The sequence below is a fragment of the Suricata suricatta genome, chromosome 7 (assembly GCF_006229205.1).
Source record: "Suricata suricatta isolate VVHF042 chromosome 7, meerkat_22Aug2017_6uvM2_HiC, whole genome shotgun sequence".
NCBI lineage: Eukaryota > Metazoa > Chordata > Mammalia > Carnivora > Herpestidae > Suricata > Suricata suricatta.
In genome coordinates, this window is record NC_043706.1 from 101,956,841 (window position 1) to 101,971,560 (window position 14,720).

General features: G+C 37.6%; 1 protein-coding gene across 1 annotated transcript in view; it reads left to right on the forward strand.

Annotated features, from left to right (window-relative positions):
• Positions 1-14,720, forward strand: part of SLC35F1 (solute carrier family 35 member F1) — a 182,126-nt gene that overhangs the window by 20,084 nt on the left and 147,322 nt on the right. The window contains exon 3 of the mRNA XM_029943216.1: positions 6,488-6,714. Coding sequence (XP_029799076.1) covers positions 6,488-6,714 — 227 coding nt within the window. The remainder of the gene's footprint in view (positions 1-6,487; positions 6,715-14,720) is intronic.

A 14,720-nucleotide genomic window follows, 5' to 3' on the forward strand; every position in this document is an offset into this window, starting at 1 on the left:
GTCCAGTTCTCCCAGCACCACCTGCTAAAGAGGCAGTCTTTTTTCCATCAGATATTCTTTCCTGCTTTGTCAAAAATTAATTGGCCATACATTTGTGGGCCCAGTTCTGAGTTCCCTATTCTATTCCATTGGTCTATGTGCCTGTTTTTGTGCCAATACCATACTGTCTTGATGATGACAGCTTTGTAGTAGAGGCTAAAGTCTGGGATTGTGATGCCTCCCGTTTTGGTTTTCTTCTTCAATATAACTTTGGCTATTCGGGGTCTTTTGTGGTTCCATACGAATTTGAGAGTAGTTTGTTCTAGCTTTGAGAAGAATGTTGGTGCAATTTTTAATGGGGATTGCACTGAATGTGTAGATTGCTTTGGGTAATAATGACATTTTCACAATGTTTATTCTTCCTATTCATGAACAGGGAATGCTTTTCCATTTCTTGGTGTCTTCTTCAATCTCTCAGAAAGAGAAATTTTAAAAATCCAAATTACAATTGCAGCAAAAACTATAAAATACCAAGAATAAATTTAACCAAGGAGATTAAAGACCTCTAATGAAAAGTATAAAATATTAATAAAATTGAAGACACAAATGAAAGATTATTTTGTGCTCCTAGAATGTTAAAATGTTCATACTATCCAAGGCAATATACAGATTAAGTGCATTCCTTATCAAAATTCCAATGGTATTTTACAAAGAAATAAAACAAATAATTCTAAAATTTGTATGGAACCACCAAAAAACAATAAAAACAAAACCAATAACTAAAGCAATCTTGAGAAAGAACAAAGCTGGAGGCACCATGCTTCCTGATTTCAAACTTTGTTACAAAGCTATAATGATTAATACAGTACAGTGTTGGAATAAAAACAGAAACATAGATCAATGGAACAGAATAGAAAGCTGAGAAATAAACCAACACATATATGGTCAATTAATTTACAACAAAGGAGACAAGAATATACAATGGGGGAAGACTGGACAGATACATGCAAAAGAATGAATCTTGACCACTGTCTTATACCATACACGAAAAATTAACTCAAAATCCATTAAGGACTTGAACATAAGACCTGAAACCATAAAACTCCTAGAAGAAAACATAGGCGGTAAGCTTTTTGACATAGATGTTCATAATGGTGTTTCTCAATCTTGACACCAAAAGCAGAAGCAGTAAAATGAAAAAGCAGAGAGATTACATCATACTAAAAAGCTTCTGCAAAGAAAACTATAAACAGAATGAAAAACAACCTACATAATGGGAGAAAATATCTGCAAATCATATATCTGATAAGGAGCTATTAACTAAAATGTATAAAGAACTCATAAAACTCAATGGCAAAAAGACAAACAATTCAATTTTAAACTGTCTTTTTCAAAGACATAAAGATGGCCAACAGGTACATGAAAAGATGTTTAGCATTATTCATTAGCAAGGAAATGCAAATCAAAACATGCAAATCAAAACCACAATGAGCTGTCCCCTCAAGCCTGTTAAAATGGTAATTATTAAAGAAAAGAGAAGGAATAAGTGTTGGTAAAGATGTGGAGAAAAGGAAACCCTTGTGCACTATTGGTTAGAATGTAAATCAGGGCAGCCAGCATAGAAAAGAGTATGGAATCTTTCCAGAAAAAAATAAAAATAGAACCACCATATGATCCAGTGATTCCACTTTCACATTTATCTGAAGAAGATAAAAACACTAACTAGAAAAGATTTTTGCACCCCCATGTTCATGTTCATGTTCATGTTCATTGCAGTGTTATTTACAATAGCTAAGACATGGAAACAACCATTAATTCATCAATGAATGAATGGATTCAGAAATTGTGGTGTGTGCCATATTATTTAGCCATAAAAAAGAATGAATTCTTGCCATTTGTGACAACATAGATGGATCTTAAGGGTATTATGCTAAGTGAAATAAGTCAGAGAAAGATAAGTACTATATGATCTCTCTTATACATGGAATTTTTTCCTATAAAAAACAATCACATGGATAGATAAAACAGATTGGTCATTGTCAGGGCTGCAGGGATTAGGGGTTGGGAAAAATGGGTGAAAAGGGGTCAAAAAGTAACAAGAAAAAAAACAGACAAGTTGAGAGGGAGAGACTTGTGTGTGTACCTATAATCACATTTTCTCTTGCTTTTAGAACAAAGGACCCCTATTTTCATTTCTTACTAGGGCCTTTATATCTGGCATTTGTTAGATAACAAGCAATTCTTTTTAATGTAATTTTTATTAATTTGATTTATGGTATATGTATGTATCTATAAGTCATCTAAATATATACATACTTATGTTTATATATTTATAAAAATATAAATTAGTAGAAATGTATACTGTAAATGTGTAATGATATACATGCAGTGGGTAGATGGTTTAGAAACCTATTTTCTAAATATTTTGATCATCCAGTTATTCTGTATTAAGAGAATTCCTTTGAATTTAAAAGGTCATTAATTCAAATGCTAATGTAATCAATACTGCATTTTTAAAACTATAAAATGTAGATTAATATCGGGCAAGTAGATTCATTGCACCATAAGGTTTCAGAATGTGTCCAGTAACAGCACATTTCTATAAGAAATAAATACAAAAAGTAGTACCAGTCTTATAAGGTTATTATGAGGATTAAATAAGGTAGCATATATATAAAGCTAAAGCGCAAGACTTGGCACAGTCTGAGAACTTATTAAATATGAATTATTATTGTTATTTTACCATAACTGGCCTCATTTTGTAGTAAATTATTTGGGAACTCAGCTCCAAAGTCTTGGTTAGTAGCTCACCAATGACAAGGACTATGTCTTATTCATCTTTGCATATATAGTGCCTGACTTGTAGAAGGTTGTTTTATATGTATATTGGTACATATACATCAGAAGGACTAAAATTTGATTCCCTTACATAAGTAATCAGTTATTTTGTTCAGGAAAGGCACTGGATACTGCCAAAGTTTTGAATACCAGGCTTATAATTTAAGCAACTGTAGGAATCACCATGTTGTGGCTATTTTTAATCTTCTTTTCCCAAGGAGACATACTCCATATCCAGTATTCTCTAGTGGACACACGCAGCATTGGAAGAAATCAATTAGTGTAACTCTCCCTATTTCTCTTCCAGTTACGTGGATGTACGTTATTACGCAAATAATCAAGAGTGACCCGATGAGAGGATAATCATGAATCCACTCTAAATGAAGTTTTAAATTATTTTATACATTATTATTTTAACTCTACTCATAATTGTTGTGTTTGGTGGTGACTAGATCAAACTTCTTCAAAGAATAGTTTGATTCTTCAAAATTCTTCAAAGTCACTTTCTTATCTTAGGACTTCCTGTCCTCTTAGTCACAGCTAACTATTCCCTATGTGAAATTCTCTGTTCCCTTTCCATAATAACAGTATTTCTCTGCTATTCTCCACTGTACCCAAACTGGTGTTTCAAAGGCTAGCAGTGACTACAAATTATCTTCTACCAGTATGCATTCTCTCTGTCCTCTAAGCATAACATTCAGTGTTACAACTGCCTCCTCCATGAAAGTCTTTGCTCTCCTGTTTTCGTTGATAGCAAGAACTGCGCTGGTCTTCCCCTTAACCTTCTAACCACTTTTGACTCCAATGCTGTGCCTCTTCTTTTCCCTTAATCCCAATCTAGGGATTCCCCAAGGATTTTTCTTAGAAGATTATTCTCTCTCCCATTCTCTCTTCCATGGCAATATCATTCGTTTCTAGTACTTTAGCCACTCATCACTTTTAGGTGTGTGACTTCTGCATAATTATCTCCTAGTTGACTTCCCTCTCCAGCTCTTCTCTCTTGTTTCAAATACTGCTAGATCTTTTGGAAGCTCATCTGACAGCTCAAATTCAATATACCAAAAACTTTTGCATTCTTTCCACTAAAACCAACTGCTTATCATGAATTTTGTTAGTGTGTATCATGCTTCTGTTAGGCTGGCTTAAAAACTTTTGAATTAATTCTGGTACTTCTCTTTACCTCTGCCTTTCTTTTCTATTGTGCTTTCATTCAGCAGAACTGTTCAGTGTTGCCCATTTCTGCCCTGTCTTTGAATCCCTTTATTTTCTACTTCTTCTGAATGGTATTGCCCAGCTATAGATACAGTAAAGAACATTATATAGACTACACTGTCTGGCATAGGGAAAGGGGGGTAGAATCAGTAATTACAAAATAAGATATAGAAATAAAGGAGAAGCAACCTAAGGAAGAAGGACGAGTAAGACTTATTAAAGGGGATAACGTATGAGCCAAACCTAAAAAGATGAATAGGAGTCAAACTGATAAAGGCAGGAAGAACATTCTGGAAATAATAACACATGCAAAGGAATGCCATCAAAGAAGACCTTGACTCATTGTTGAGGTGTAACTAGCTCTGTATGTAGGCCTGGAGCTCTGGCTTCATGGGGAATTGAAAGCAGAAAGTAAAGTTCCGGAGGTATTAAGAGTGGAGGAAAGGCATGTAGGGCCTTGTTTTCAGTTACCCGATGCTCATAATGAACCACCACAAATATTGTGCCCTAAAACAACAACCATTGATTATTTCTCACAATTCTCCAATTGGGCAGCGGTCTCTGGGGACAGTTCATCTCCACTCCATGTGGCACAGGCTGGCACAGCTCTACTGGGGTAGGAGGATCCAGGAGCCTCACTCACATGTCTGATGCTTCAGCTGGGGTGGCATTAGCTGGCTGGGTTTCTCTTTTTCTTTACACATGGTCCCACAATATTCAGTAGCCTGGGTTCTTTACATGTAAGCTGTATCTGCAGAGAGTGAAAAATGGAAGCTGCAGAGTTTCTTGGGGATTGGCCCAGAAGTCACAGGACATCCTTACCCCTGTGTTCTGTTGGTCAAAGTAAGTCACAAGATGAGCTCAGCTTCTAGAAAAGGAGAAATAGATCCCACTTCTTTGGGATGCATGGATGCAAAGGGATGAGGGGACATGTTGGCAGCGATGTCAGTAGGTCATGTATCACAAGCCTTATAGATCACTGCATTTTACAGGGTACCATTGTGAGATTGTAAACAGCAGACTGACATTGTAGACATATATATTTTAAAATATCTGTTCAATTCCTTTATACAGATTGAATTCAGGGGTCAGGGCCAGTACTAAAGAGAAATCTCTACCAATATGTTACAGGTTACCTCAGGAAAGCCTTTTCTATGGGCCCACATGGCTTGCTACATTTCCATTTGAAACAAGTGGAATGACCAAAATGTGATAGATGCCTTTTTTTTAAATCTCTTTTTCTTTTAAAAACTTTTTCTTTTCTTTTATTAATTTAGGGAGAGAGAAGGAGAGGGCACAGAGGGAGGGAGAGTCTCAAGCAGGCTCCACACTCAGCATTGAGACTGAATGGGGGCTCAATCCCACAACCCTGGGATCACGACCTAAGCTGAAATCAAGAGTCGGACCCTTAACCCACTGAGCCACTCTGGAACCCCATTTTTTTTCTGTTTTTTAAGCAAGATGCCACTAAGGAATCTATTCAGGACTCTGTGCTCCTTCCAGAAAGATGGATCCCATCTGCCATGGGGGAGGAAATATGTAAGATCACAAATCCTCTGACTAATGTTTTTATGTTTAGAAATAATATTCTTTGCTTATTTTACATTGCTCTTTCTATAAATAAACCAGAAAAGTCAGATGAGACTTTTGGGGAAGGCAGAAGCCTGCTTTATATTTCCAAGGGCCCTTCCTGTGTCAGATCCTGCAGGTTTATGTGATCATGAAGCCCATATGGGCACTTTATTTCTATGCAAAGTGAACCCCTTCTCTCTTGTCTCTAGTCCCTACTACGGTGGAGTACAATGCCTATTTAATTTAATTATTTAAACAGAAAATATTTACAGAATTTGAAATGTTTTATTATAACATCTCAGTAACTAGATATGCTTCATGAATAATAATTTTAACATGCACACAATAGTAACTTGCCTAGATGAGAGCAGAGACTAATGCTTATCAGTCTTTGCTAGAGCAAAGATCCAAAATCTGGGAATGGAGAGGAGATGGTCCTCCTGGATTTTCTGGGGCCCCTTCCCCTAAGTGTTTCAGAACCCAAGATTTCAATCTATACATAGAAGAGTCTCTCTTTTTGGTATGAGGACCTGAGGATAAGGTTACAATATGGTGCCTCTTTGTCAGCGTGCGAGTGTTCTGTCGGGTTTCTGAACACTTAGTGAGTGCTATGCTGGGCATCAGAGATGATGTTAATTTCCTCCACAGGCTCCGGAGGGTTGTGGCTAGAAGCCAGGATCACCTGGAGAGATTTGGTCTCAAATCCCAGCTTTGCTACTTCCTCATTATGTGACAGTGAGCAAATTCCTTAACTTCTCTTTGCCTTTTATTTTCCTCTGTGAAACCTCACTAATCATTGCACTTTGTTCATAAAGTTGCTCTGATGGATGAAAAGAAATACCATTTATTGCACCTAGCCTAGTGAATGGCACAAGTACTAACTAAGTTTTAACCGTGGACTTCCTGCTGATCCTCACTGTTTCTCTTTACTTTTCAGGGAGATGTTGATCTCTGTGGCTCTGGGCCAGGTGTTATCCCTTCTTATTTGTGGAATTGGCTTGACCAGCAAGTACCTGTCAGAGGATTTCCATGCCAATACGCCAGTCTTCCAGAGTTTCCTCAATTACATTCTTCTCTTCTTGGTCTATACCACCACACTAGCCGTCAGACAAGGTAAGCATGCAAAAACCCATATGTAGCCTGGAATAGCTTGGTTTCCTTTTTACAAACATCCAGAAGAATGATGAGCCATGACATACATTTCTTGTACCCCTTGGAGAATCTAGAGTGCTTCCCTGGACCCTGGAAAGGCCTGATGCAGCTGTCCTCACTAATGCTAGTCCTCAGAAATCCACAGGAATTACAGACAAGTGCATGTTCTTTGGGAAAGTGTCACAAGATGGATAAAAATAGTAAACACAAACAACTCTAGGAGTAATAAAAGGGAAAAGAAAGGAAAGAAAACTACCACAAATAGTCAGGTAAGATATTCTGTCTCAACTTCAAAAAGCAAGTCCTCCAAGAATCAAAGCAACAAAAACTTTTTTTTTTTGACAAGTGCAGTTGAAATCTTTGGGGCATATCTCTGTGGAGTGTAATTCAGATCCTTGTGTTTATACCATTGAGTCTGGTGTAAACACTCTTTTTTTTAAATTTGGCCCAGAAAAAGCTAACAATTCAACCCCAGAAGCTGTTGACTGAAATATGCATTGAAAAATTACCATAAATAGGTTTGAAGACAATTTTATACCTTAGTAATAAATAATGACACAGAAATAGCTATATTCATCAATCCTAATTGTCATACTTTTTTTGAAACTTTTATTAGAACTGTAACAGTATTTCATTTTTACACTTTCTTATTTAAATGGCCATCCCGAATAATATTGCTGAATTATAATGATGTGGCCAATTCTAGATTTTAGTCAGTTGAGACTGAATCCCAGTTTAACTTTGGATTTGTTTAAAGTATTGGAATTCATTTAATTATCAAAAAAATGCATTATCAGTTTTTGGCTTTTTAAATTTAATATCAGTGGACATAATTAATCTAAGAATAAAATTTCAACTAAAACTTCAGGATTACAAAAGCTATAGACATGGAGTCTGACCTATATTTCCTCAAGGCGATCTGGAAGCTAACAGTTTGAATACTGCAAATGCAAACAAGAAACCCCACAAAATTCACAGGGAAGTGGTGAATTTATCTTCTTGAGATTTTTAGAACAAAATGTCTGGACTATGAGATGGTGAACTGTTACTAGTCTTTGGGTTCTTGTCCACCTTACTTTCCAGGAATCCAGAGATTTAACAAAAACCTGCATGAGGAAAAAAGTAAAATCAAACCACCCTAAGAAACAGAGAAAATTTCACTGTCATGGGTAGAGACAGGAAAGCTTAGAAAACTAAATGTAGCAAAAGACCTAAAGTTTATAACAGTACCTTCTATCAGGACTCCATAATGTACCAGACACTATGTATGTAAGTTATCTCTTTTATTTCTTTAATCCAAGGAAACAGGTATTATTATCCAAATTTTATAAATTAGGAAGCAGTGCTTCTGTGTCCAGAACCTGCTCCAGGCTGAGAACTAGGAGCTATAAGGCTCACCCTGGGCCAGGTCACGTGCCTCCCTGTGCTCCCTGAACTCCATGTGGGGTCTAGGGGAAGCTGGGGGAGGAAAAGATACTTTTGAACAAATGGAGGGTTTTTTGCTTGAATTTAAAAACCCTGAAGAAGAAACCGGCAGTAGTGCAAGGTCTAGTGAGGCACAACAACGAAGTCAACAGAATGTTGTCCCAGCTTCTGGTGGGAAGGGTGGTGGGGGTTGGGTGTGGAGAGACACAACTAGCAAGAGGCCAAGGGCTAGGACAAGGAATTTGGAGACTCTTTGTAAAGAAGACTGAAGAGAACCTGAAGGAATTTTGTTTATCCTAGTCAGTGATGGCCAGAATCAGTGTCTAAGATGCCCTATCTGGAGATTTCTGCCATTGCCTCAAATTGTCACTAGATCCACTGACATGGCTTTATTTGAGTGTTTACTCTCAATGTTTTAATGTCCATCTTTAGAAGTTTTAATGGGCTGGCATGAAGCTAACATCTGGAAATCAGCATAGTAATTACATTAGTTTTGTATAGGCTGATTTCAGTTCTATGTTCTAGAGACATAATAATCTCTTTCCTTGTGCACCTCAAGACTTGAGAGGGAATGAACAACAGAGCAAAGAGGAGGGAAGGATGGAAAGTCTGGTGTGTGCAAGAAAGCTGCTCTCACAACCACAATTTCTTCTCCTTTCCTGATGCTTTCTGACCACTCCTCCCAGAAGGCTGAAGATTAGGACTGAGCAAAATTACTGTCTTTCCAATTCTCCCAGCACAGACATCACCTAACCCCACCAGGCTACCGTTTAATTTGACATATCTTAGGCCACATAACTGCAAAAATTAGCCTCAAGAATTTATTTTTTAATCTATATTTTTTCTTTTTTTGAGGGAGAGCATAAGGAAGGGAGGGGCAGAGAGAGAAGGGGACCGAGGATCTGAAGTGGGCTCTTCACTGATAGGCTGACAGCAACAAGCCCAGGGCTCAAACCCATGAACTGTGATATCATGACCTGAGCTGAAGTCGGACACTCAACCAACTAAGCTACCCAGGTGCCTGATTGGGAATGTATTTTAAACAAAATTTTCCTTAGCATTTTAACAATATAACTTCTAAAAAGTTATGACTGTCTCCTGTGAATACGATGTGTAAATGCAAGAAACCCTTCAAGAACCTTCAGGTTGGTCTTATGGCAAAAGCCTTGTGGAACACTGACTTCAAAGTTAAACTGAGTTCCCTTTATCGGATGCTCATTGAACCAGTGGCCAAAGACTCTGAATCAACAGGTTCCAGTAGAAATTCCAATATAACTCTAGTTCAGGCTGGGCTTTTGAACTTGTCCCTGATTATTAATTCGTTCCTATAAAAATGTGACCTCATCCTTAAAAATGTTGTGTCTTGTTGAACAAGTTTTATATCTAGCCCTTTCCTTGATTGGTAGTAGGTTTTTATTACAGATAGTTTTAAATTCAAAAAGGTTTTGATGTTTATAACAGAGCTTCAGTAATATCACTTTATATATATTTAAAAAAGGTACTTCAAACAAGTAGTTCCAGTGACTTGGCAGCAAGTTTGAGAATTTAGCTATTACTTCAGTAGGTTAACAGTAACCACTTTAGAGAAGTTTTTCAGGCAATTATGTCCTTATTGAAGTGATGCTTGAAATCCAAACTTATGCTACAGCATGTACATAGTAGGGCTTCAGGAATTGTAAAGAAAAACTCAGTTCTCTTCCTGTGTCTTCCTTTTACTCTCACACTAACGTCACCCTTAACACACACCCTTTGTTACTGAATGTGTGGTGTTTTTCATACCAAGCAATTTTGTGACATTAGCTGGGTGTCCTATAGTCAATCCCAGTCCTGACACTGTCTACCTGGAGATAGGAAGTCAGATCCCATAAGTTAGGAGCTCACTTCACAAGACTGCCCCTCTCACTTCAGATGCTAATTGCAAGTCTGGTTGTAACTTCTGCTTCTGACTAATGGACTGTAAATCAAATGTTCCTTCAACTTCCTTCTTGGGTTTGATTAACTTACTAAAGTGGCTCTCAGGACTCAGGAAAACATATTAAATACTGTTTATCAGTATATGATGAAAGAAGATGATAAATGACATAGATGAACATCATGGAAGAGAGGAGTTGAGCAAAGTACACGGGGGCACAGAGCTTCCACACCGTTCTGGGCATGCCACTCTTCCCGCATCACCACACATTCAACCCTGAAGTTCTCTGAATCCTCTATTTGAGAGATTTTTATGGATATCATTATGTAGACACGACTGATCATTAACTCGATTTCTAGCCCCTCTCACCTCTCTGGAGAATGGAGAGATGTAGCCGAAAATGCCAAACTTCTAATCATGGCTTGGATTTTGTGGTAACCAGTCCCCATCCTGGAACCCACCAAGAGTCACCTCATTAGAACAAAAGACATTGCTATTACCCTGGAAATTCCAAGGGATTTAGGAACCCTGTCAGGAACCAGGGTCAAAGACCAAATATTAGAACAAAAGATACCCCTAAGTACTCTTATTAGGGAATTACAAGGGTTTTAGGAGCTCTGTGCCAGGAACTGAAGGCAGAGACCAATATATATTTTCTATTGTCTCACAGGAATATAACTAGGAAAGTATAGTGAAGCTCCCCAAAACTTATGGATTTGCCTGGGAAATTCTCAAAAGAAGACTCTTCCTCATGTCTACTTTTTTTCTTAAAATTCCATGCAATGCTAGCTGAAATCAGGAAGCAGAGAAACACAAAAAGCAAAGTCTATGAACAGGAAGCAAGAAGAACAGGATGGGGTCTAACTGCAGCCCAGCCATTCTCACATTTGTGTTCTAGAAGCGAGAAGTGTGACAGGCTTTTAAAAACAAAGGTGAAGATAGGATATCAAGAAAAAATATGTTATTAGACTTTCTGCCCATAAAGTTGTCTTACCAATTATTACAAGAATCCTGCTGCTTCCCAGAAGTACTTTCAGCAACTCTTAAATAATAGGTACCCATGGTTCCTCTTTTGACAATTTTTAAATGACAGTTTTTAAACAGTCATTAATTTCCTTCTTTTCTTCTTTTGCCAGTTTTTCTCAGTTCCTATCTCTCTAATGCCTCTTTATTTTTCCATTTACAGTTTACTTTGTTATTGGGTAGGAAAGAATTGTGGGGCAAAGGCAAGATGTTGAGGGGGGTAAAATACTTTCAGTCCTTGTTTTCCTCCTCGAGGCATGGGTATCAGTAATAAAGGCACAAATAGAAAGAGAAGCATCTGCTTCATTTCATACACAGACCCTGGAAAGAAAAGAAAATGTGGCCACCATAGATCATCATCTTCCTGGTGACTTGTTTTATAAATTTTGCTTTTTCATTGAAAGATATTTTTATAAGCTCTTCCAATTTTGAATAAAAGACAAGCTTCTAGTTAAAAGCAGTATGATGGGTTGTGCATGTATTTTGCTTTTCAGAAAATTCCTGAAACGTGGACATTAAAGTATCTATTGAATCATTTATGTTTTTTCATGTTAGTGTGAAAAAGAGACAGTTCTCTAATGGTACTAACAGAGCATTCATAAAAACATCACCATGTGTAATCTCTGATTTTTTCTAAAGAAAGAACACTGAAAAGTAAACACATGCCATACTTTTTATGAAAACTGTACTCATTTTGAACATTAAATTCCAGAAGACAGAAATCCTAGTTCAAATTTCAGTTTTAAGTGGGGAGGCTGAAAACATGAACTCTGTTCAGGTATTTCAAGCACCCATTCTCTCCCTGCCCGCCCTACCCACCATCTCCTTTTCCTACCCAGGGCACTCAAGGGCAAGAGAGATGAAAGAAATTCATAAAAATGACAGCTTTGTCTTCACACAACAGCTATATGCAATTCATAGCCCAATGGTCCAGTCCTATAGCCCTCAGTATTTTAAATGAATACACTTCTTAGAATTTGTGCCCAAAAAGCATTTCTCCTTTTGGTGGTGGCTGGGGGGCATATTAGTCAGTGAGTAATTGTTACCTCTTCCCACACCAGACAAGCTTCATATTTGTCCTTTGCAGAAACACTGCACTTCTTACATATAATTACATAAGCTAAATTCTCAAATACCCATGTTACAAGATTTAAAACATCCGTGTAATTAGAGGACATGTAGGACTTAATACAAAATAATGTAGACTTCTCAGAGAGCCATAATCACGTCTTGGAAACAGGTATCTGGCATTTCAGTCTGTCAGATCCTAGAGTCACCTGAGGATCTCATGTCCCTAATTCTGTTAATACTGCTCTGCCTCTGTGAATCTTTGCCCCTCGCCTTTGTTGGAATGTTCTTTGACCCCCACCATAGGAGGTCAACAGCATGAGCCAGAGCAGTGAAAAGAGTTAAAGCAGGATCCAGGATTTTCCTCAAAGCAAAAGCCCAAGTTATGCTCACACGCAGCTCAATTTCCAATTCTCTGGATAGCTTTTACTTAGTCACTGAGGAGAATTTGGGTTGGACTTTGGGTCACTGAGGAGAAGGAGTGTGTCGGCAGTATCAATACTGAATCATATCTCCCTTGGAAGTTGTGGGGACAAATACTACCTATGACTGGTGAGGTAATTAATTCATTGGAGCCTCTTAAAGATTTTCCTGTGTGGGAAATTACCTGGTAGACCTCCATTCCCATTCCCTATCAGGTTGCATTTATTTTTACTTACTTATGTATAATTGCAGGGTTCTTTCTAGTCCCCATAGTATAGAAAGGTTATACTTAAGAATTGAGGTGCTCAGATGAATCTTTGGTAGATGGGAATTATGATTATGTTGTTGGGGAAGAGAGAAGAAAAGGTGGGAAGAGGGGAGGGAGGGAAGAAGAAGGTAATATACACAGAACATGCTAGGAAATTATTAGAGAAAATCACAAGAGAAAACAAGAATCTGGTTCTAGCAAGAGCAACTGAAACTCTCATAGACTGCTTCTGGGAATGCAAAATGATACCACCACTTTGGAAAATAGTTCGGCAGTTTATTGTAAAGTTAAATATATGCTTAAATATGATCCATCAATCACACTCTCCTAAGAGAAATGAGAACATGATGTGCACACAGAGAATTATACACAAATGTCCATTATAGCTTTGTTCATAATGGTCAAAAACTGTAAACAACCCATATGCCCATCAGCTTGTGAAAGAATAAACAAATTGTGGTAAATTCATACAATGGAGTACCACTCAGCCATGAAAAGAAATAAGCTGCCGAAACATGCAATGGTATGGATTAGCCTTAACAGCATTATGATAAGTTCAGGAGGGCAGACAGGAAAGCTTCCGTACTGTGTAATTATATCCTGGGTAATAATATGATGTTCTGGAAAAGACAAAACTATAAAGTGAAGAAATAGATATGTGGTTGCCAGAGCCTCAGAGTGGGAGAGGAGACTGACTGCACAGTGGCACAAGGGAACTTTCAGAGAAATGTTCTATCAATCTTGATTGTTGTAGAGATTACAGGACTGTATACATTTGTTAAAACTCTTCAAGGGGCACCTGGGTGGCTCAGTCGGTTGAACATTCGACTTTGGCTCAGTTCATGATCTCGCGGTTCTTGGGTTCGAGCCCTGCATCAGGCTCTGTGCTGACAGCTAGCTCAGAGCCTGGAGCCTGCTTCGGATTCTGTGTCTCCCTCTCTCTCTGACTTTCTCTTACTCAAACTCTCTCTCTACCTCTCAAAAATAAATAAAAAACATTAGAAAAAATTTTTTAAAAACCTCTTCAAGCTGCACACTCAAAAGAAATGGATTTTATCACAGGTAAATTATACTTTAATACACCCTACCAAAGGCCAAACAAAATGAATGAAAAAGAATTAATTGACTGTCTACTAACCCTCCATGGTTACTATGATAAAATAATGTCTCATTAGGACCAGAGTTTCCAGTAGGGAAACTATAGTAGCTATTCCTTCAGTCATTTACGGATATTAGGAGGGCACCATTAAAACTTCTTACTTCAGATGGCATGCTTTTAGACTCTAAGAATGAGTATAGTTTCAAAAAAAAAAAAAAAGAAAGGAAACCTACTCGAAGGCCCTTGCTCTTGTGACATGAACTATTATTTATCAAGTTCATAATCCATTAAACAACACGAAAATACACACACTCCATACATATGCAGTGCTTACAGGGTGAATCTGCACCAAATCAAGTCTTTCACAGTCTTAACCAAAGTTAAGAGTACCCAACAGAGCATGTCCTGTTTGTGCTAAAATGGATGAATCTCAAATAGAGTGATACCTTACACAGAACTTCCAGTATCACTTAAATGACTTTTAGATTAAAGGAAAATGACATGAATGTGCAACATTGTCTTCTCTTAGTGAATCATTAGTTAAATAATCATACATACATGTAATTATAAATGTACACGCATACACACACTCTATACCTCAAACTCTCCCTCATTCCCCATGCCAAATACTTCATTTAAGGGATGCGCTTCTGATTCATTCATTCCAAACAGCACATAAGCTTGGAGGGAGGGATGTGTCTCTGTCTTATCTGCAGTCCACACTGACTGTTAATTCTGGAAATCTTTTA